At 40.8% G+C, this 21,261-nt stretch overlaps 1 protein-coding gene across 8 annotated transcripts in view; it reads right to left on the bottom strand.

Moving 5' to 3' along the window:
• Positions 1-21,010, bottom strand: part of mprip (myosin phosphatase Rho interacting protein) — a 42,297-nt gene extending 21,287 nt beyond the window's left edge. For all 8 annotated transcript variants that reach the window (XM_029527297.1, XM_029527296.1, XM_029527301.1 and 5 more), the window contains exons 1-5: positions 20,169-21,010; positions 17,667-17,744; positions 15,879-15,944; positions 1,310-1,461; positions 154-238 (exon numbers count right to left, since the gene is read on the bottom strand). In XM_029527297.1, the coding sequence (XP_029383157.1) occupies positions 154-238; positions 1,310-1,461; positions 15,879-15,944; positions 17,667-17,744; positions 20,169-20,288 (501 nt within the window). In that variant the 5' untranslated portion in view covers positions 20,289-21,010. The remainder of the gene's footprint in view (positions 1-153; positions 239-1,309; positions 1,462-15,878; positions 15,945-17,666; positions 17,745-20,168) is intronic.
• Positions 21,011-21,261: the final 251 nt, after the last annotated feature.

Raw genomic sequence — 21,261 nt, 5'->3', positions numbered from 1 at the left:
GCATCAAGAGCCGATCTGTACCAAAGAGAAAGTGACCGCAGCAAAACATCACATGATCTTCATCTGGACATCTACTAACTTTTTCTTTCTGTCTCTTTCAGTGTGAGTCAGGTAATAGCACTTCACCATAGGTAGTGTTAATGGGTGTATTACCTGGTGTGTGGGTGCATCAACCTTGCGTTTTTTCTTCTGGTTCTGCTTGTTGGTCCTGGGGTACACAGTCAGAACCTCCTGCCACCTACAAATAGTAAGTAGTCAAAATGTAGTAGATGCAGACTATACAAAGCCTGAACCACTAGCGGATCAATGCATGACTAAGGACAGAGATGTCATACTCTCATCTGGAACTGGGACAAACAAATGTATGACCTAAAACTACAAAAAGTCTAAACTGCTCATGATTTACTTTGATAAATTAAATCATGTCAAGTTTTGCTGTACTATGAAACTGACTGAATAAAATCATGATGCTGAAAAAATAATACCAAACTCATATGTACTAATGTCAGCCCTAATAATAGTCACATATTATATATTCACTCCACCCACTCCATAATAACTGAAAGCATTTGGTGTCATTGACAGAAATAAGTGCACAGTTAGAAGTGAATGAGTTGTCTGTATCTAATGTCATGAGTCAGAACATCATGAGTCAATTCTAAGGAACCTAAAGAAAACACACAAAATAATACATACATAATAAAGAAGTCATGCTTGTGGACAAACATAGTATGATGTCCAAGAAGTAACACTTGGGAGCAAGATGACAGGAGAGTGGAAGATGTACAGTGAGAGAGCAAGTAGCACAACGGAGAGTGGGTGTTGTGAGTCACAGCTCCCTAAGAATAGCCATAATATCTATGCTACAGCCAGGGAGATGTGCAGGAATACAGTTTGAGTGTACACCAGTGGAGAGACGGTACAACAGAAAACCATTTTATGAAGCCTACAGCTCCTGTATTGTGATCCGTTTCCAGGCACACAAGGATTTTGTGAACACAGGGAGTGGGCTGGAGGGGCAGAGAGAGGGAGCAGTTCAAGAATGTGCACTGTCACTGCAGTGTGGATTTCATGTCTCTGAAAAGCACAGCCCAATAGAGACAGCAGGGGGCAGAGCAGATTTGGCTGCCATAGCATTCGTGCACAAATCTTCTCCCTTTCAGAGTCTCTGACATCCCTATCCACAGCATAAAAAAGGGGGGCAACACAAACCATCTTACAAGTCCCTGTTATTTTACATGATATTTGTGTAGACATACTGACAAGCTGTTTACATGTAATTCCTACACCATTAGCTCACATTCCTTACCCATTGATGATTTCTTTACATTCAGCCCGTATGAAGTACTCTTTCTCAGAGGTCAGGATGCACAACGAGTTCTTCTGGCCAGTCCTGGTCTCTCCATCGATGACATCAGAGCACTGGTTCATGTTGATTGTACCTTGGGGTAAAGTGCTGGGCTGTGGGACATTACAGGAAAAACATAGACAGTGTTAAAAGGGGGGAAGAGAACAGTTGTGACCACTTATCTTTCCACATGGCAAGCTTGGAGCAGATCATGTTGTTGTAACAGTCCAGGAAGTGAACGAAATAAAGTTCTTCATCAGATTCATTATAATATTTTTGTTTCTTTCAATTAATTCTGTAGCACTATAAGGCAAAAACTGAACAAAATCATATGTATATATGTTATCTATACATATAATATATATATGTTTATGTATATGTTTTTGTATATATGCTTTTTTTTACTTCAGAAGCTCAGAAATGATGTACTTTCTGAAGCTGCTGATGAAATGAATTGATTTTAAGTGAAAACAGCGTCATCCCTGTTACATAAGCTAAGCATGAATGTTAGAAAGACTGCCAGTCCCATTTACAAACCGTTCAAGTTCATGGGTTCACCGCACGGTTTTGAGTTTAATCTGTCTGATGCCGCCTAGCTGTGAGGTGTAAACTCAACTATGCACACTGACAGGGATGCCATCTGTCAGCCATAAATAACATTACCACAGGACTTGTGGTGCACTTTGTGTACAGTGCCTTAAGGTTTTACATGCAGGTTTATGTAAGCATACAATGGCTTTGTATGTGGACACGGCTCATTTACAATCAATGGAAACATCCTGGCTCAGTTTTTCTAAAAATATGCTCTCTGAGAGCACTTGTCAATCAAACACTTAAAAAGGCAGCACCTTTAACAAGGCAAAGATTTGAGCATGTTGCCATGGCAAGTATTACTGACTCAGAAAACTGTCTAATCTACGTATGACTTACTCAAGCAATACAAGAAGTGATAGTTTTATGTTGACTGAGGGACTTCCATTTGTTCAGGTAAGTGAAGTAAATAAGTACTGTGTAACTGTGCACACTGGAAATGGGAAACTTTGTGAACAACCTCTGGGGACTACCTTCACTGCACTAAACATACAGGCTGAATTATAGACACCAAGAAACCACAGTGGTTCCAAGCTATAAGTACTAGTTAGCCACAGATGATAAATTACAGTCCTGAGTGAATCGGAATATATTAGGATATAGAGTTGGGAACAAAATTAAAAGGCATCACATTCAAGTTAGGCACTGACCAAATAAATCTAACACAAGGACACAATTTGTGAAACCTAACCATAGCCTGTCAGTTAGGGAGCAATTTAAGCCTGTGGATGGCCTGTCATGTGGACAGAGAAGTCAATAGTTAACAGTTTGTGGTAATCCCACCCTGAGGGCAGATGAGAGGCCATGTTTACTTCACTACTAAATGTCACTTTCATTCTGCTATCTGGATTGCAAAAGGAGAGCAGTGTTAAAATTTGGCACAGCAAATTGGAACAAGGTTGGTCCCCCCAGGCCTGACCAGCAAGGCAGCCTAGCATGACAGCTGGAATGACCTTTACAAATTGTACTATGGCAAAACACAGAAGCAACAACTCAGTTGGCCATTATGTTTTGGTTCAACTTCTTATGTCTATAGCCTCTTCACTGATGATGATGGTTCATCACTGAAGAGCTCTTGATAGTGAGGTGAGAGGCCAGGGCAACAGCCGGGCTTGACAGAGGGACAAATAGACCGTGGGACAGCTGGGCGAGGGCCTAGGGCTGCTTCAGAGTGGACAGAGGGACTGGCGTCAGCTTGATTTGAGAGCCCTGTCACTCTCAGACATACAGAGTACAAGGCAGGGACGAAATAAGGAAGTCTTGAGCTGGTGGTCAAAGAGGAAGTAAAAGTAACATAGAAAAAAAAAGGGGGTGGGGTGGGGGTTGTGGAGTATGACTTTGGACTTTCAAGCCATCTCTCTGTGTAAACAAATCAAGAGTACACTACACATGAGGGCTTGTCCTTGAGCTAGAGTCAGAAGAGGATCAACAGCAAAATATTTCAAATTCTGGGAACAGTTGTACAAGTAGCTTAAGCCCTCAGTTTTATAATCACAGCATTGGATTCTCTAGGACACTGAAAATAAATGAAACTGACAGAAGGTCTGATTCGAAGCCTATTTTGATAAAGCTGCTCACCTCAGAGAGAGATTCGAGTGCTTATATGAAGTACTTGGTGGCTGTGTGGGAATACAGTATACCTTTTGCATTGGAGCTGGGAGGCAAGCAGCACGGGACTCCTGTCACACGTGTGCACCCTCCCTGAACCGGCACTGTTGTTAACTGAGCACCAGTACTAGTCTGTGCTCTGGGCCTGCCACCGCTGCTCAAACCCCCAGACCCAGGCCCCTGAATCCACACCTCTCTCTGTCACCTACCCTAGACCAAGTCCCCTCTCCGCAGGCCGCCACTCTCCACAATGGGCCCTTTGTGAAGCAGCGCCAGTTCACACAATGTGGGATTGTCAGCCGCCACAGTCCATAGAGCCACTCCTCCCCTTAACGCTCAACAAGGAAATGACCGAGAGACAAGAGGCCCAAACAAGTGTGCTTTTGTGATCATAGCATGGAAATTATGAAGCCAGCATAAACTTATTCTTGTCTCTGAAGTTGTTCTGACAATGGTATGAATACTGTCTCGATGGGAGTCATTCAGCAAAGTCTCAGGGGACAAGAGACGAATCAGAAAAAGATTTGGTTCCTCTTGACTAGTAGTAGTGCTATAGATTGGTAATATTAACTGTCATTCAACTTTATAAGTAATTATCTTTACACGGTCATTATAATTATATATAATAATTATTTTTAAAAGCATTAAAATATTGTCAGACTACTTAATCATACTTAATTGGTTCCATTTTCATTATTTAGTTTCATTTCACTCTGGGTATACAAATAAAATCTAACAGAATATAATTTATAATCTTGTAGTATCTTGGAGTATCTATTTATTAATTATTTTTCAAAGTTGTATCTTTTTTAAAGTACAGACTGCAATTTAACAAAGAAATGGCAAATTGGCAAGAGGCAAGACTATTTCCAGTTAGCCCACTCTGATGGAAAACATAATATCATGGCCAAGGTGCCTTCAAAATAAAAGGTTCTTTGAAAGTTCAACACTGCATTTCTATGGTCCACCTCGCTTCTCCTTACCATATTGTGTTCATATCTTTTGTGATCTCTGTCCAGATGTTGTGTAGCATTACAACAGTGCTCATTAGGAACTAACTCTGTTTAGAAAATGGTAATTGGTAAGCTCCACGCATGCATGCATACATGCATGTATGCCTTTCACCCTTGGCATCCTTCACTCTTGGCCATTCCACAGCTTAGCAAAACATCCCATTCTCCCTTATGACACAGTGGAAGAAATATTTGCTTCTTTTGGCCGCTGACTAATAGCCTACTTTCATTTTTGGTTATGAAGCAAATTCTCTTCCTCTGCCATCAACATTTTTGTGTTTGACAGACTTATTTCTTGTCACGGAAAACAAGAGTACAGTTAAACTGACTCAAGAGGAGAATGACAGAATGAAATGCCATTCAGTGAATGTGACTGAGTAATATACTACAATATCTTTTCCTCACTTATCGGCGACAAGGATTAAGACACCAAAATGTTTTCCAAATAGCCATGATAGTTAAGAACACCTGTAAACTGATAAGGGGACATCTGTTTCTTAGTATTAGGTGCCAGTTTGTCTGCCAACTTGTGTGGTGACAAATTCAAATGATATGAGTGCTCTCATCATCTCAAATCACTTTTCTTTTAGGCATGTACCATCAGGATGCTCACGCATCATTTCGAAATTTTTCACCCTTCATCTACAGGTCATTAAATCCCAAAGGAAAACTGATGAACTGGCACTGCTTCATCTTGACTCATGAACATGGCCTAGACTCAGGTCTTCTCAGGGTCCAACTTCCTGCTCATTCCAGATAACAACAATTATGCAATAAATCTTTCCTTAGCAACGTATGTCAACATAGGTAAACACAAATTTTTGATACCAGTGAGTATGCCAATAACCAGCTGCAGGGAAATATCCTCAGGTGCCAGACAGATGGAGTCACCTCTTGTCTTGCTACAGAAGGATCACCCTCTTTCTCTCTCTCCCCCAACAAGGATCACACAAACACAGATATACATAGCAATCAGGCCAGGAAGTAGAGCTGACAGATTGGTCATGCACAAGATTACAATCATCGCTGTCCCAGAGTCCTGACACTCCTGTAATTTAGCCTAAATATCAAGATGACTTCAAGCCAGCACAATCACACATGATATTTACCTTAGCCTTGGCTTTAATACTATCCTTAACCCCTGCTGTACCTTAGGCAAACATATAGCTCTATAAAAACCAGAATACGCCATTTGGTAGATATCTGACATCTCAGCAGAGCCAAGTACAGTCCTCCAGGCATTTTTAAATACACCTCACCCTACTGGTATGCATTCAAGACATACAAATGAATGTTAAACTATAGGCATCTGCTTTAAGCCTGACTATACAGAAGAAAAACAAAAAACAATACAGGCAACTTACAAGATGACTACCATAAAACAACATTGTTAGAAAAAGTAAATATGAAAGATTTCAAGCTTATTTGTTCGAGATATTTCAGAGAGGACTGTGGGTGGTAGCAGCACTGCTCCTCTTATGGAGAATGGTGAGATGATGTGGGTGGTTTAATACTGTGTTAGGAGGCAAGCAGCCGACAAATGCAGAGGAGGAGGAAGAGGAGGGAGAGTTAGAGGATGAAGACCATTTTCTCTTCTAGGATGGCAGAATTCTTTGCAAATGGAGGATAGGATTGCTCGATCAATCAGATGCCCCTGTACTGACGCGACCAGAACAAGACATCTGGTTGCTCACAATGATGACACGCCCACTATGAGGTGCACTAATTACATCCATGTGTGTCAATTACTTGACTATGTTTTTTTTTTTTTTTTTTTAAGATGGTAATATAAGCTTCAACAAAAGTGCTAATGCAATGTCTGTAATAATAATGACCTCATGATGAATTGTGAGAAGACAGACTATGAGAAATCAGTCTATGTCTGGGTGGTGACAGAGTAGATGGACCGGCTGCAGAAACAGGTGCTACAATCGAGTTGTGTCATGTTGCCTTGGCTAGTTCAGTCACACTGTCTAAGCAGAGTTATTGTGAGAGTGTGTGGTTTCCCAGGCTGGAAACTTTTTCCTTTTTGGCTCTTCATCTCCCTCTAATTTTCATCAAAGCTGATTCTTTCTTCTTTCTCTACACACTTGTCAGTGCCTTACAATATCAACTGTCCACAGTTCAATGTGTTAAATCATTTCTTCTTATTATTTATTTCGCTCTTTTCTATCAGTGATGATTGAAATCTGAGTTCTTTCAACTCGCCCTGCTTAGCAGTTCAGTCTTTATACTCTAATCTGGACTGTACAGTAAGTGATAACGACTATGAGAGCATACTGAATGTATTCCTTAGTAAGTGACTGCTACGACCTAAATAAGGTGACACGAGAGACATCACAGGCACAAAACTACAACCTGCTGAAAGTGAGGTGACAAACTATATACCGAGGATAGTGGACCATGGAGAGAGGAAGGTATGGCTTATCTTAGTCCTTAAGTGGCTTGCCAGTCATTGCACAAATGCATGTCACACAAATGCCACAACTCCTAAATAAAGCACAGCTTTCAACAGCTTCTTGTACTAAAACAAGGTTATTGCAACTGCCACTCTTACAATGGCAATAATTATTGGATGTTGCACACATGGAAGTGTTTTTTATCTATCTTATATCTTACTGTTCTCTTACTGAAGGGTAGAGCAGTAAACCCTAAAGGCAGTATCTTTACAATAAGCTTTCTGTTTCAACAAAGAAATTAAATAGATAAATAAATCAAAGTTTTCTTAGATCACAAATTGTCCCAAAACACCAGTGTCTGGCTTACTGCAGTGTCCCATACAAGGCTCTGACACGGCATTTTGGAAAGTAGGCCAAGGTGAACAGACACCCATTATATGCTGTTTCTATTGTAAAATCATGGGATCCCAGAGAAAGGTACTCCACTTAGACAAGAGGCACATAAGAGTAATTAATTTCAGCAACTCAATTACCAAGAAGCTAGTCTCATGTTTACACTTTGTGAAGAAATTGTATAAGACCAGCACTCAGGCTTCAAATACTTGTTTGATAATAACTGCAAATCTGCCAAAGCCTCACTAAGCTAACGCAACTTAGCCCATGAAGCAGAAGGGAAAGGAAAATAAAGGAGGGATTGGAAAATGTTCCTCTGGGAACTCTGCTATATCTCACTTTTGGAGTAGGCTGTTTTTCCACAAGATCAAAAACCAGCTTCCTACTGAACCAGGTCTACCAGTTAACAGTTAACCTCAGGACAGAGGAGAAGATTCAACAGGTAAAAGATCTCTATAACAAAATGATTTAGAAGTGGTTAACATGTGGTTAACATTCAAAAGAAAAAAAAAGCCAATACAATACTAATAACCAAATCAAAGCAAAATATTCTCACAGTTATCAATGAATGGGCCATGTCTTGTTTCAACATAAACAGCTAAACAAGGTCAAATATGACACAATAATTACTTAAAAATTATTGTCACAACAAATAGACTAAAATGACAAAAGTCTATGCACAAGAATAATTAATGTTTCATGAGAATTGCACGATTAGTTCCACATAAAATATTGTGGTCATATGTAGATTATTCAAACAGTACAAAGGTTCAACACCAATTTGTTATCCATAAACATGTAATATTATAAACCATCCCCTCAACTAAAAGGAAATTTTGCCCTTTTTACATTTAGTATATTTAGTATATTTCAGATCACTTGTCTTGTCAATCATGGGTAAATATTAGCTGAATACAATATTTTTGCTATGTGGAAGAACAAAACTGTTCTCAGTTTACAATAAGAGACAAGCTTGCCTGTTGTGTTTTTTGAGTTTGATTCTTCTGCTAATATCTGACAAACGTTGCTGTTGCAAAAGCTATCCTGTCCATTTTGTTATTAGTTTATTCTGATACTATAAGCAATGGACATTTTATTAAAATTGTATTCATTGATTACAAAAGGTTTTTACCCATTTGGTACTGAGGTTCATTCAGGTAAACAGGACATTTCTGCTGCTTTCTCTTTAAAGCCAAGAAAAAGCACAGAGGAGAGCGCACTAAGCTGATTAGGTGCGGAGGCTGGAGGGAGGCCAGTCCATGGCTGCTGGAAATGGGAATTTTGGGCCAGGTCCTGATGAAGCTGACGTGAGTTATTAAAGGGGATGTGGCTCACCCAACTGCAATTAGTAACAAGCCAACACACTTCAGTTACAGGTTATGTGGAGACCCAGAATTATTAAAAAGCGCCTGAACTGTTAGCTATTTTCTTGAAAGTATTCTCTTTAAATATTTCATGATATGATATGTAGCTCAGCCTTACATGAAACATCACCAACTCCAAATTCCAAAGCTGCACTTTCTGTCTTTCTAAAAATATCTTGGCTGCAGAGCCCAACCTTAACAGGTGGTTGGATTGGCAGGTCGCCAGCTGAGGTGAAAGGTTAAAGGTCATCCAATACACCTGCACCTGTCACAGCTCTGACAGACCTTCAACTGCAGCTGTGGCTACTGCAGCACATCACAAGGCGGCAATTAAATAGATACCCAGTCTATGGCCTTTGTCCAACTGAAACGTCTTTCTAAAGTGATGTAACTGATCAAATCTCCACCTCCACAACCTAAATACCACAGTTACAGCTGAGTGTAGTTCAGTGGTATTCTGTGTTTTAAGTCTTGTGCAGTCAGAACTCTAAAGTTAAATTGCAACACACAATTTGTTTTTTCACCTTCCAGGTTGGAAATGCCTCTCAAGTGTCCCCTCATCATTGCACATGCAGACAACCCAACCCACCTTCCCCGCTGTTTTATTAGTGCCCGTCTCAGAGCTGGCTAACCCCTCTGCCTGATGCTTTAAATGAAACCTTTTGTCAGGGTCCTGGTCCAGTGTTTAGAACAAACTGAGCAAGCAGTCTGTCAGGCCATGTTTGGCTTTATAGACAAGAGAGGGTTTGGGGGAGAGAAGTTACACAATACTGCTGGCTGCTCTCTCGAACACAAATGATTTATTGGCCAGAGAGAACTGGAATGAAAGACAGAGATACGAGAGAGTGGCAGAGTAAGAGAAAGTGAGGAGGTAAAAGGAAGGGAAAGTGAATCAGACTGAGTAATGGGAAAGTAAAAGTGAGGGCCATGCAAGTGTGAGTGGACACTGGTTTAGCCAAAGCCTCCTGGAGCCAGCCTTTCTCTGGATAATGAATGGCTGGAAATCATTAAAAAGAACAAGAAAATGAAGGAGGGTTTAAAAAAAAAAAAAAAAAGGTAAAAAGACACCCTGAAATAAAGAGCCTTTTAAGGACTTCTCACCATGGCACAACAGTGGGCTACCATGAAGAATTGAGCAAAACCCCCACACAGGGAAATCATAACCACCCAGAGAAATTTGAAAGACAGTAGAAATTCACCATCAAATGGAAGCTCAAATTACTAGAAAACTGATACCTATCAAGAAACCATTATCCTTTCAATATAAGCAATATAGTACTATTTTACTCAAGGTGCTGATAGACCTAGTACCCTGTGTTAAATGATCCTGTCTACAGCCTCGTGCAGCAGTGAACACAATATAATAATAGACCCGAAGATTGAACTGAAGGTCTGTCTTCACTTCCTTAGACCCTACAATTGTGAGGGTAGCAAGCAATTGTGGAGTGACTGGTACAAAAGTTTGATTTAGTTTTCTATGTGACAAGAAAATTTTGTCCTTATTGGGGTGTAATACAGAGCAAAGACACACCAATTTATCGGCATATTTCAAGATCAGTGTATTCCAATTAATTCAAATAGATTTTTAATGTGTTTTATTAACCTTGGTGACCTACCTAGACAACTCTTCTGCTCATCAAACTGCTTTGTCCCTTTCTGTGTATTCAACTGCTCATACTGGCAGACAATGGTGTTTTATCTGCTGTAATTGGAATTTAGTTAGTGTAATTTGAAAGCCATTATTTATGGCCTCATTAAACTTTTTGGCTATTGAACACATACACACAATAAATGGAAAATGGGGGTTGAGATGGGTGGTGGGGAGGTCAGCAAGGGAACATAAAATGTGTCCCTGTCCTTCTAGCTGGCCTCCACAGGACGATTGAATGCATGCAGCTTAATCATGCTCTCTGGTAACGGTAAACTTTAGCACAACACTCAGAGGGAAAATGGACTTGCATGTTGGGTCACCTGGAAGACAATTAGATCCCTAGTTAGCTATCAATGGTTCTTGCCTGATTTTTTTTTTTTTTAAAGATATAGGCAAGTTTGAAAGTAAGGCACATTCCTTGACTTGAGTCTAATCAGAGGACTCGGGCTGGCCTACATGGCACTTGGTTGCGGTGGATAAAACCTTGTGAAGTAGATATTGAGATAAAAACTTAAAAATAAATAATTACATGGAGATCTAACTTGAGTCACTAGCTTGTCTATATCGATGCTTGTCAACATCGAAATTTTCAATATGGAATCAGTGTATGTTGGAATATATCCATTAATAATTATGTTATGCCAAGAATCAGACATTCGCTCAAGAGTTCAGTTTGTTTGCTGTATCCTATTGTGTGTTCATGGTTAGGAATGATGACAGCAAGAAAGACGTACCCTCTTTTCTTGCTGTACTTTGAATTCCTAATTGTTAGTCGCGGTATCTACACAGTGGTTGGTACAACTGGAGAGGATTGTGTTGCACCGTCCCATTGAAGCTGATCGTGGAGAGGCATCCCTGGGCCACTAGTAGCCATGAGAAGAGCTACAGTCCACAGGAAATTGGTAATTCTGAACCACAAAGCAAGAGAAATGCGTACAGACGCTCACCATTTCTATACATGGAAACAAAAACAAGGGCATTTTCCTTAAAATAAAAATAGTGGGCAATAGTTTTGCAGTATGGGGTTACCATTGAGCTGAGTGGCAGTTACAGTCGACCCCAATGAATACAAGTTGTATGAATGGCTGTTCCCATGGTTTTGTGGCTTTGTGCAATGGGAACAGTGACCCCACTGTAATCCATGGCTGTTTACATTCCATCAGTTCCTACTGGAACCATGGGGAAGGAAGGGCAGGGGTTAAGGAAGACTCTCATGTACTATATCTCTACTAAGCCAACACTCACCTCTCCCAAGACCCGCACTAGGTAAACAATTGACAATGATGCAATATCGAAGGCTTACACCATCTTATCAACACAGTCTATGACCAGGATGTGTTCTTTAACCTCTGTCCTCTAAATCACCTGCTCCTCTCCCCTTTTCACCTTTCAATTCCAAATTATTCATCTTTGCATCTTCTGGAAAGAAAGATTCTTGTTACTTCTAACCCCATTTTCTTTCTCACAGCTAGCATTAGGTGGAAGACTAGAGTTTTCCTATAAGTATCCATAATTTGATGGAGTGGGTTGGTCAGCCTCCACTCTTTCTCAGAGTGCCTGAAAGCAACAACACAGCTTAGAGGCCCTGCCCACTCGTCCATCGCCAACAAAGCTCTGCTAGTTCCCAAACCAACATAAGACAAAAGCTCCACAAAACTGTTTAAAAAATAGCCCTTAATTTCATGTTTGACTGGAACAGAAAAGGGAGAGGGTTGATACATGTTCCAGCTTGCCAAAAGGTCTTACAAGTCTGAGGGCAAACACAGGCTGAGGTTGTATATGAGCATGTCTGAGAGATTCAAGAGAGGCAGCAGAAAAATGTGCCTCAAGTTAAAAGAATGTACAAATGTGTGGGAAATGGAAGGAAGTTTGTCAAAACTCTCAGCTCTTGGACAGTGCTTTGGTGCAGTGGTCCACCATTTGAATTCCAGTAAACACAGGAAATTATTTGAGTTAAGATGAAATGGGAATGATTTCAACAGCTAAAACGTCATAAGAACATCATGTTCATGTTGGAATAACAAGGATTATGGTCATTATACAGACATCAACAGCAGTCAACACAGTCTAAAAGCAAATGCAATTCGAGAGCATGTGAATGGGCCTTTTATGTGCTGCAACTCAATACCTAGCATTATTTGATTTGCAGGTACAATGTGCTTGTTCAGTCTGGACTGAAATACATTAACTGAGCAATATGAGAACACAAGGTACACTATCTTTTCCAAGCACCTGTAAATAAAGTGAGGGAATATTTCAAACAATACACCAACAGTAACCAAACTGTGTGAGCACAGAGGCCTTCCTAATCAAAGGTGATTAAACAAAGTCTCAAGACCACAACACATGCTGACACATAGTAAGGAACCCACATCACATGATGCATGCATGTGTGAATAGTTTATAATTAGGTCAAAGTATGGTCAATAGGACCTAGGTGTGGTGTGGGGTATTTACAACTCCATAGTGAAGCAGTTATTACAGTGTGGGTGTGATAATTTTAACTCACACTGATGTCATCAACTAGGTTTCATGGAGCTGGAGAGTTCTTTACACACCCACATACATGCTTTCACCACAAGGTGATGGATTTTGTGTGTGCATGTACATTTCTCACATCACTTACACAACTTGGAACAGCTTATGGCTGTGCATGGGTGGCCCATTTTCATACTGTTAATTTTTCTTAAATATTTCTATGGCTGGTATTATGTAAAGCTGCTAAAGCTGAGGTCAGTTTGAAAAGTAAGGTCTCTTTGTAACACCTGCTCCTGACATGGCCTCTGCAGTCAAGCCCCCTCGGTCCCAGGTGCATTCACTCACGCACAAACACACACCCCAACAAGCACACAGAAACATGTTCAGCTCAGCACAAACCCTAACTCTGTCAAATCCAACCATGCACATTTGTTTCAGTGCTGCGTTTGGCATTTTTTCTCTACAGCTACTGTAGAAAGGCTGGCTCACCATATGACTGAGCCTAGAGACATCCTCAGCCCACACACTTGTGTGTTGCTTCCAGAGTGTTCTGTCCTGTATCCATGCCATCAGGACAGACACAGCCAGAGCTCTCCATGGAACAAATAATAACTCTGTCCTGTGTAATCCATGCCATGGTTTACTTTTGATGGACAAAGGGACAAAACATGTTTCCTGATTGGGACTGAAGTGGATTTCAGGTATATATTTATGGTATGTCAGCTAATCAACAATGCTGTGCTAAACTTTAGTGGGGTAGTGGAGACTGATTTAATCTCCGTTCATCAGGACTATATCAAGATAGCACCAACAGATTAGCACTGCATGGCAGCACGTGTTCTATGTAGGCCAACATTTCCTGCTACCCACCCTCTCTCTTTGCAATAATAGAGTTTCATTTTGTCTTACTCATGCTGGAACTATGACTTCTTTTTACCACCTGTCTCTAACACATATCAATGATTGCAGTGGTGTGGATGTTCACTCAAGGTGGGCAACCGTTCTCCCATAGCTGTGTCACAACCTGCAGGTTGGGACCACAGCCTATCCAAGCCAGGTTAGATGTAAGACAGAAGAGCAACAAAACTAGCTTGAGAAGAAAACGGAAGGGTAACCCCCCAACCCCATCTACAATCCCAACCAGTGGTCCCAGCTGGGGGCTCTGATGTTGTCTGGAGCAAGCTGGTAATGTCAAGATTTAAGCCAATGTCACTCATAATAAGGCTTTAACTGATCATAATGTCTAAGAGTCTCTTCCTTGTGCTTATTGCTTACTCTATTTGAAATGTTGGATTATAGATTTTAACTGCTTGTAATGAGTAAAATAAATAATATAAAACACTTAAGTGGTACAGGCTGAAATGCATGCCAATTAGCCAAGTTTGTGCAGCTGTGCTTTGTATGGCCTCTATGTTTAGGATCACTTGATAGTTCCAGCTTCAGACCCCACAACCTTCTCCTTTTGATCCTCTATTCAGAGGGGAGATGAAAAGATGAAGAGTGACATCCAGAGAGAATAGCGAATGGAAGAAGGACATCTGCCTCTTTCCTTTGTTTCTTCCTGTAAACACTTCATCCATCCTTTTTCTAATGCCTCACAATTACAACAAATTGGCCATAGTTGAAGAGGTCATTAAGCGCTGTTTCATGCCATGTTTTTTATAAGAAGACGTCCCCTGCTCTTGGATACACTATGCAGATAGTAGACCATTGAAAATATAGCTTATTTCAGTAGGGTGAATGCAATGACCCTTATGAGCACAGACTCCAGCTTTTGCTGCTTTTATTAGATAAAACATTGCAGCATTTCTCCTCTGCCAGTGAATGCCAGATGCAGTAGGAAAGGGTCAAACACACTAGAGCAACTACTTCTGCTTTTTCCTTGTTTCAAAGCACACTGCATGTTCAGAGAAAATAGCGGTTGAGCTTTTTGGGTCAATCAATATACAGTGTACCCACATGATGCACTGCATATAGTACTAAAAAACTATCACAGTCAGTCAAGCAATTGACTGAAAACTAATGGGTTCAAAAGAGACACAGTCAGTCCACATATTCATTACTTAATTATTGTATAGACATTTGATTACTGGCACCTGTAAAGATCACTAAATACATAAATATTCCTGGCTTTGAGTGGGTTTTCCAGTCAAAACAAGAACTGCCACAGTATCATTTCATTCCTTTTAACACTGCTGTGCTAGCTAGCTTTGAATTTAGCACATTCACTAAATGCCGTTTCTGGCAAGAAACAACTGGTGTTAGCAGTGTGGTGACTGCCTGGTCTACTATTAACAGAATCACTGAGAGGGGGAAAAAAAAAAACAAACATCTAATGGCTGGTGTTTAAAGTCAGTGAAGGAATGTTACATCTAAATGAAAAACTGTCAGTGAGACCCAAACCCACCTCTTCAGCTAAAGTTAAAGAGCTAAAGAGACCAATTAAATATCATGAAATATAAAATATAGGATATTAATCAATTAAACCTAACATACTTTGTAAACATCCTACCCACTATTTGTGACAATTTATCATTCAAAACAAAGACCATATTTCTCCTGTTTTACATTTTTATGTTTCAGTAAAGAAGCCTCACTGGTGTGTGAGTTGTTCCTATTTATTTCTAATAAATACCAGCTATTTGCAGGTAATGAAAATCCTGAAAATTTCTCCACCAGTTTTACATTAAACACTTAGAGGTCTTTAACAGCCCTAATGTCATTTCATTGACAAATACTGCCCATTAAAAGCTGTTTAATAGAAAAATGATAACTCATAGTAATCAGAAGCAAGAGACAAGTGAGGAGTGATGATAACTCACATGCCAATGTTCCAAATGAGACTGAGCACAGTTAATAAAAACTTTGCCATACAGGTGACTTGATGCCAGCTGTAGGGCAAATATTTAATTTACTAAAATAGGCCCAATTAACAATCAGCATCAACTTTCATTTTGGGATTTATTTTGTTGAGGAATTTTTACTCAAAGCAAGCAAAGAACGGTACATGGCAGTAAGAAAGCTTCAGCTTACCATTTCGTCGAGAGCATAGCGAAGTAAGCCATGCTCATAAAGGATGAAGAACCTCCTTTGCCACTTCTGTAAAAAGAAAAAAAAGGGAGAAATTATTGAAATATTGACAGTATCACTATCATTTCAAGCAGTAAATTAACTCACCATTTTATATCGACTGAAGCACCATGACAAAAAGTGGTTTAATGTGTTAATTTACTAGATAAAATAGATAACTATGGACGGATATTTTCATAATGATTGTTCATTGAATCTTTAACTTCATATTAAAATTCTGAATGTTATTTTGCATACAGATTTGGTCAACATAAAGTGCCTTTTGGAAACAGTTTTTTCAGTACTTTCAGCACATAGCACATCCCAAAGTTTTAAAGATAGCTAGATGCTGTTGTACCAGTATTAGTTTAAAAATGTATCATTCAGTCTATATGAGGATGGAAAGCCTATGTGCAGAACATGGTGGGAAATGTCCCTCTTACAGGATATGCTTGTTGAATTGAACATCTGATTGTAAATACATTTTTACACACTGTTAATGGGCCCTAGCTGAAGAGGAAGAATGTTTTTGTTGATAGTCATAAAAATGGCATGGTAACTGATTTCATTGATCTTCTTTACCATTGGCTCACTCAGCCAATCAACCCCACTATCCACGTTTTGTCTCAGTGTTAAGTTTCCTAGGCTCCGATTCCATCAGAGCCCAATCCATGAAATATTGAGAGGTGCTTTGTAACCTAAAAGGGGATGTTGATAACCATTGCAGCTGATGTTAAAGGAACCTTCCTGCTAAATCCATAGATTTATTTTAAAGAAGTGAGAGATATGTGGGTTGTATAGGGCCACGACAGATCAATTTTATCCTCCCACTTACACAAAATAGAGCCACAGACCTGCAACATGTCACACTAAAGTGGTCTTAAAACATGACTCATGGAAAACATCAGCACTTTTTCCTCTGTTATTTGTTTGTTAGTCAGTCAAAAACCTGACCAACAACGCTCACCTCAGCACTACGTACATTATACGTAATTATACCCCCACAGTGAAATGCTGAATGTAAGAATAGGCCAATCACAAGTGATGATGTCAAAGCAGCAGCAGACTGTAGACAGTAGTTGAGCTGAAGGATCCCGAGGTGCTTTTTCCAAATACCCATATGGAAGCCATCAGTGTGGCTGTGAGAACCGGGACTTTTCCTTCTCCTCCCCCACATTCCCCCAACTCCTCTTTGGGATGCACTGCCACAGTATAATCCTGGAGCTGATAAAAGTAGTGGTGCGGCACAGCAAAAAGCTCCCATTACATGATGCCAGGGGAGCAGGATTCATGAAATAAAGTCAATACTCAATATTGCCGGAATATGAGGCTTAGCCTGACAAATGGCCAAGCCTCCCACAGGAAGCTGCAGCAGAAGCGGCAACACAGACCTCCTGTTTGTCAAATGTCAAATGAGTACCAGAATGGATAACAGAATCAAAAGAACTGACTCTTGAAGCAAGTTAGCTTTTTTAAATTACCTAACAGACTCTGGCCTGCTGATACTCTGAAAACTACACACCCCTTGTATATTTTTAACACAAAATCTTTTTCCTTAATTCTCTGCATGAGTACTACTACAGGCCAATGAAAAGTTGTTCCCTTTCAAGGATACTATTGTGTATTCATGAAATTTGTGATGCTCAACCGAATTTCCCTTCATTTAAAAAAAAAAAAAAAAGGGAAGTTACAAACAATGCTCACTTGTGAACACATTTCATTTAAAGTTCAGCAACTTATGAAACTGCTTACCCGAGATTTGTGTAGGGGATTGTCAAAATTTGTTCCCTCGGGGGCCAGCAGCAACCAACCTCCATATATAGGTTTTGCCTGGTGAGGGGAAAAGATAATTACACTATTGAAAAGGAAATGCAAAACAAAGACAATAAAATATCGATTAACAGTGTAATTATTTACATATTAATCCACTGTAGGCCTGTCCCTGGGCTACACATTGTGGCCCAATATCAGACAGAACTAAAACACACAGCTTAACTGTGTATATATACAGTGCGTATTAGTCACTAGCTGCCTTGAATTGACTGCAGGCTACATTCTCCAGCTGGCTGTATTCCAGCACACCATGCTGCCCTTGAAAAAAATAGAAGGAAAGGCTAACACACATGATTTTCCCTCTGATCCTCTAAGTGGGTGGACTGGTGGGTGGAGGGTGCAGTAAGAGGCAGAAGTTAGCAAGAAAAACAGTGGATGAGAAACAGAAGGGAAAAGTGGTCGAAAGCCTTGGAGTTTTTGTGGCTACAGATTTGCAATTCAAACTCATCCAGAGAAATGAGAGTTGACCGGGCAGTCTTTCTTAAATAGTTCTGGTACATACTTGAACTGTAGCCATGATAGTAGTCAGCAATTGTTTGCTGAGCTAAAAAAAGGGCCATGCCTGCAGTATAAAGAAGTGCAAAATTTACTGTATGTTTACAAAAAAAAATCTTACCTACATCTAACCAGATTAACAAAACAAAAACAAACAAAGTCTGGTGTGTAATTCAACCGTACTTCCAATGCTATGGTGCAGTAGTCTACAAATAAAGTTGAGAAGCTTTGACATTTACAGCCTCCTGGCACCTTGGTGTTCTTCCATTGGTGGTTTTGATTACAGTCATAATTTCATCCCATGTAAAGCCAAGTAAATCCGCCAGAAAATCCTCTTTCACTTTGATTGCAGAAGGTACAGCACATTTCTCAGCTGAGTGACTCAGTAAACAAAATGACATAACAGGAATTTTTGTTCATAAATCCCGGGTTACCATAACAAAAGTAAAGGGTTTGCGCAGACTTGCAAAAGAAACAGCAACCAACTTTTGTTGCACATAAAAAAAAACCTACATGGTGAAGGCACATGAATAGTACCTTTCAGATGGTACAAAGAGTAAGAAATTTGATAAGCTGCAAGAAAGGCCAGTAAGAGCTAAGAAGCAATCAAATAGATACTCGGACACTGGATATATACATTCCTTTGGAACATTACTATAAAGCCAAGTAGAAACACTAAGACTCAGTACAGCTTCAAAAAATGTCCCATCTCTCCTCACATGACCTGACAGAAGGCCCAATGGCAAGGCCTCCCGAGATAGAGAAGAAGACTAGATGAATCTAGGCCATTTTTTACCCTTCACTGGTTCAGTGTTTAAACTGAGTAATTTGAGTGTGTTCGTGTGTGTTCATTTAGCAACGCCCCCCCCCAACCTCTGATTCCCTCTCATCATAAATGACTATGTAATACTGCACCAACAGCGTGGGCCTTTTAGCGGTAATGTGGGGAGCAAAAGGAATGACAAAAGTTTGGGCTCAGAACATACAGAGAAAGACATTCACAGGCCAACTATATCTTCAACTAATGGGATTGTGAGTTAAATTCTGCATGCCTTGGGTCACCACTCTCTGACAACAAATGATAACCTTTCATCAAGTGCAGTCATCACAGGATAAGCTTGATAACCAGTAGGTCAGAAATTCCAGTGGGTCGGGGAAAAAAACAACCCTCAAGACTATTTCCATTCCAACAGGCAAGAAACTGGTCAGGATGGGAAAACTTTAGAGGAAAATGTGTAGCCGTATGTTCACCTTCACATGTTAAAGACATTACCAGCTTAAGAGGTGTGATTCAGATAAACTGTCAACCTGGATACAGGTAACTCTCAGCCTGCCCTGTTAAAACAGATTAGCAGAAAGAATCACCACAACTCAAGTCAACAAGGTTCAGCGGAATCAGATGCCAGATGGCATAACCTGCCAATGACAACATGGTCCAGCAGGGAGTGTATGTATTTTACATAAAGGAAGACATCAACACTGCCTTCCTTACAGCCGGCCATGATCACATGTTTTGTGATTTCCTGTGTTGACTTAATTATCTCTTAATTTGGAAATAATGGAGATGACAGCTTGGCAAAGAATACCAGAAGGAAGTTTTTTAAAAGATTTGAAAGATAAAAGTGTAACGATAGAAGCAGCAGAGAGGGCCACTGTGCTGGAGGGCATGGGGCTGGGTGGAGGCCTAGATCTACATGAATTAAGGTCAATATGTGCCCTTGGGCTGGAAACTAATTATGTCCAATTTACCTAACCTTTGCACTTCATGGTCTGTTGACATGACTAAGTCTTTGAAATGTTCACATCAAACAGAAAGACACAAACGGGCTTCCCTATTTTCCCGCAATCACACAGACAGAATCCCCAAGAGAGGTATGAAGTGTTAAAATGCTAACGTCAGCATGTACAGTGGCAAAATTGGTTCACCTGATTTAAGTCTTCGTCGTTCAGTAAGTGCGACTCTCTGGGCTTAAAGCAGTTCTGGCATTTACTTTTGTTGAAAATGTTGGCTTGAAACTTCCGACAGGGATTGTCTTTGAATGACATGGTGGACGAAAAAAGGTCACGCCTGATGAGAATTATTGTTCCAGTTATTTTCACAAAAAGTCTTTGAGAGAGGAAACTTCTCAGTCCTTGCAGACAGGTGAGTTGGCGTCAATTTGCGGATGTAGAAATACGACGTGCGGAGCGTCCAGTCCGTTAAATAGTGCGTCGTTCACCTGTCCGAGGTTACCTGTGGCGGTATGATGACCTCCTGTTAGGTGATATCTATGACGGTCATGCTGAGCTGGGGGGGGGGGGGTCACCTCCTGCTGCTAACGCTGACCAGCTAACTTTTGTTGTTGTAGCCGAGCTGTGAGAAGTTAAGTCAGGTAAGTTGTCGAAAGCGAAGAGGAGACGTGCGCGGTCCTCTTCCTCAGTTACGCCCTCGGACGAGCTGCGGACGTTTCCCAGGTGACAGTCCGGGCCTCGAGCTCTCTGCGACGGTCCCGTCTGCCTCCATCGGGCGGAGCGGCTGTACCGAGGGAGGGGGAGTCCACTTTGGCCCCTCGCTCTCTCCCCCCCCTTTCCCCTCTGTCTGTAGTCTCGCTTTCACTCCCTTGTCTTTTTATCTAACAAGCGATACCGTAGCCATAGCCGTTCAACTCGGAGTCTCTGCTTAAGGCCAAACGTCGCGGTCCAACTTTCCTTCCTCCATCGACGGGGCTGTCATGCCGATGTCTCCATAGCGGAGGGTCCGTCGCCGCAGCCTGCTGTCCGGCTCTGCTGCGCAGTCTGTGGACTGTTGACGTGAAGGCGGGGCGGCGCTCAGGAGAGAGTGGGGCGCTGAGTGGCAGCGGCCGCGACCAATCAGATCGCAGCAACGCGCCCACCCACCGCGGCTTCGTCCAATAGAAACGCCTTAAAAAAAAAAGCTCCCATACTTTCGCTCAGGCTAGGTGGGCTTTAAAGAACCCATCACAACAAAAACACAACGCTGTGATGTTGTTATGGATAACAGCCTGAGCTAATATTTTTC

The sequence above is a fragment of the Echeneis naucrates genome, chromosome 19 (assembly GCF_900963305.1).
Source record: "Echeneis naucrates chromosome 19, fEcheNa1.1, whole genome shotgun sequence".
In the NCBI taxonomy this organism is placed as follows: domain Eukaryota; kingdom Metazoa; phylum Chordata; class Actinopteri; order Carangiformes; family Echeneidae; genus Echeneis; species Echeneis naucrates.
Note: the sequence above shows the minus strand (reverse complement) of the source record. Positions and strands in the feature narration are given on the sequence as shown.